General features: G+C 59.4%; 1 protein-coding gene across 1 annotated transcript in view; it reads right to left on the bottom strand.

Moving 5' to 3' along the window:
- Nucleotides 1-502: 502 nt before the first annotated feature.
- LOC106942797 (glutamate receptor ionotropic, NMDA 1-like) overlaps nt 503-1,177 on the bottom strand; it is a gene marked incomplete at its 5' end in the record, with an annotated part of 21,371 nt that continues 20,696 nt past the window's right edge. Inside the window, 2 exons of the mRNA XM_015026137.1 lie at nt 503-631; nt 714-959. Of these exons, the coding sequence (XP_014881623.1) occupies nt 503-631; nt 714-959 (375 nt within the window). The remainder of the gene's footprint in view (nt 632-713; nt 960-1,177) is intronic.

The raw sequence follows: 1,177 nt of genomic DNA, 5'->3' as shown, positions 1-1,177 counted from the left end.
GTCCGATACCGGTCTGATACCGGTCCGGTCCAATGCTGGTCTGGTACCGGTCCGATACCGGTCCGGTCTGATACCGGTCCGGTCCGATACCGGTCTGATACCGGTCCGGTCTGATACCGGTCTGGTCCAATGCTGGTCTGATACCGGTCCGATACCGGTCCGGTCTGATACCGGTCCGGTCTGATACCGTCGGATACCGGTCCGATACCAGTCCGGTCTGAAACCGGTCTGATACCGGTCTGGTCCAATGCTGGTCTGATACCGGTCCGATACCGGTCCGGTCTGATACCGGTCCGGTCTGATACCGTCGGATACCGGTCCGATACCAGTCCGGTCTGAAACCNAACCGGGTCAAATGGGTCATCCGGTTCTGTCTCTTCCCACAGGTCCAGTCAGACAGACAGACAGACAGCAACAACCGGGTCAGAAGAGGAGTAGGAAGAGGAAACCATGCCTTTGTGAGCCATCAGGGTCAGAGTGGCGGTTACCATGGCAACAGGCCTCAGAGCAAGTCAACTGATTGGTCCAGGGGCTCAGCGGATCCTCCAATGAGGAGGGTCATCCAGTCTAATACCGTCAGATACCGGTCCGGACTGAAACCGGTCTGGTACCGGTCTGATACCGGTCCGGTCTGAAACCGGTCCGGTCAGATACCGTCGGATACCGGTCCGATACCAGTCAGGTCTGAAACCGGTCTGATACCGGTCCGGTACCGGTCCGGTACCGGTCTGATACTGGTCCGGTCCGATGCTGGTCTGATACTGGTGTGATACCGGTCCGGTTTGATACCGGTCCGGTACCGGTCCCGATACCAGTCCGGTACCGGTCCCGATACCGGTCCCGATACCGGTCTGATACCGGTCCGGTCCGATACTGGTCTGATACCGGTCCGGTCCGATGCTGGTCTGATACCGGTGTGATACCGGTCCGGTCTGGTACCGGCCTGATACCGGTCCGGTCTGAAACCGGTCCGGTCAGATACCGTCAGATACCGGTCCGATACCAGTCCGGTCTGAAACCGGTCTGATACCGGTCTGGTCCAATGCTGGTCTGATACCGGTCCGATACCGGTCCGGTCCGATACCGGTCTGATACCGGTCCGATACCGGTCCGGTCTGATACCGGTCCGGTCCGATACCGGTCTGATACCGGTCCGATACCGGTCCGGTCTGATACC

The sequence above is a fragment of the Poecilia latipinna genome, unplaced genomic scaffold (assembly GCF_001443285.1).
Source record: "Poecilia latipinna isolate Pla-1442-1.1 unplaced genomic scaffold, P_latipinna-1.0 Scaffold4565, whole genome shotgun sequence".
NCBI lineage: Eukaryota > Metazoa > Chordata > Actinopteri > Cyprinodontiformes > Poeciliidae > Poecilia > Poecilia latipinna.
Note: the sequence above shows the minus strand (reverse complement) of the source record. Positions and strands in the feature narration are given on the sequence as shown.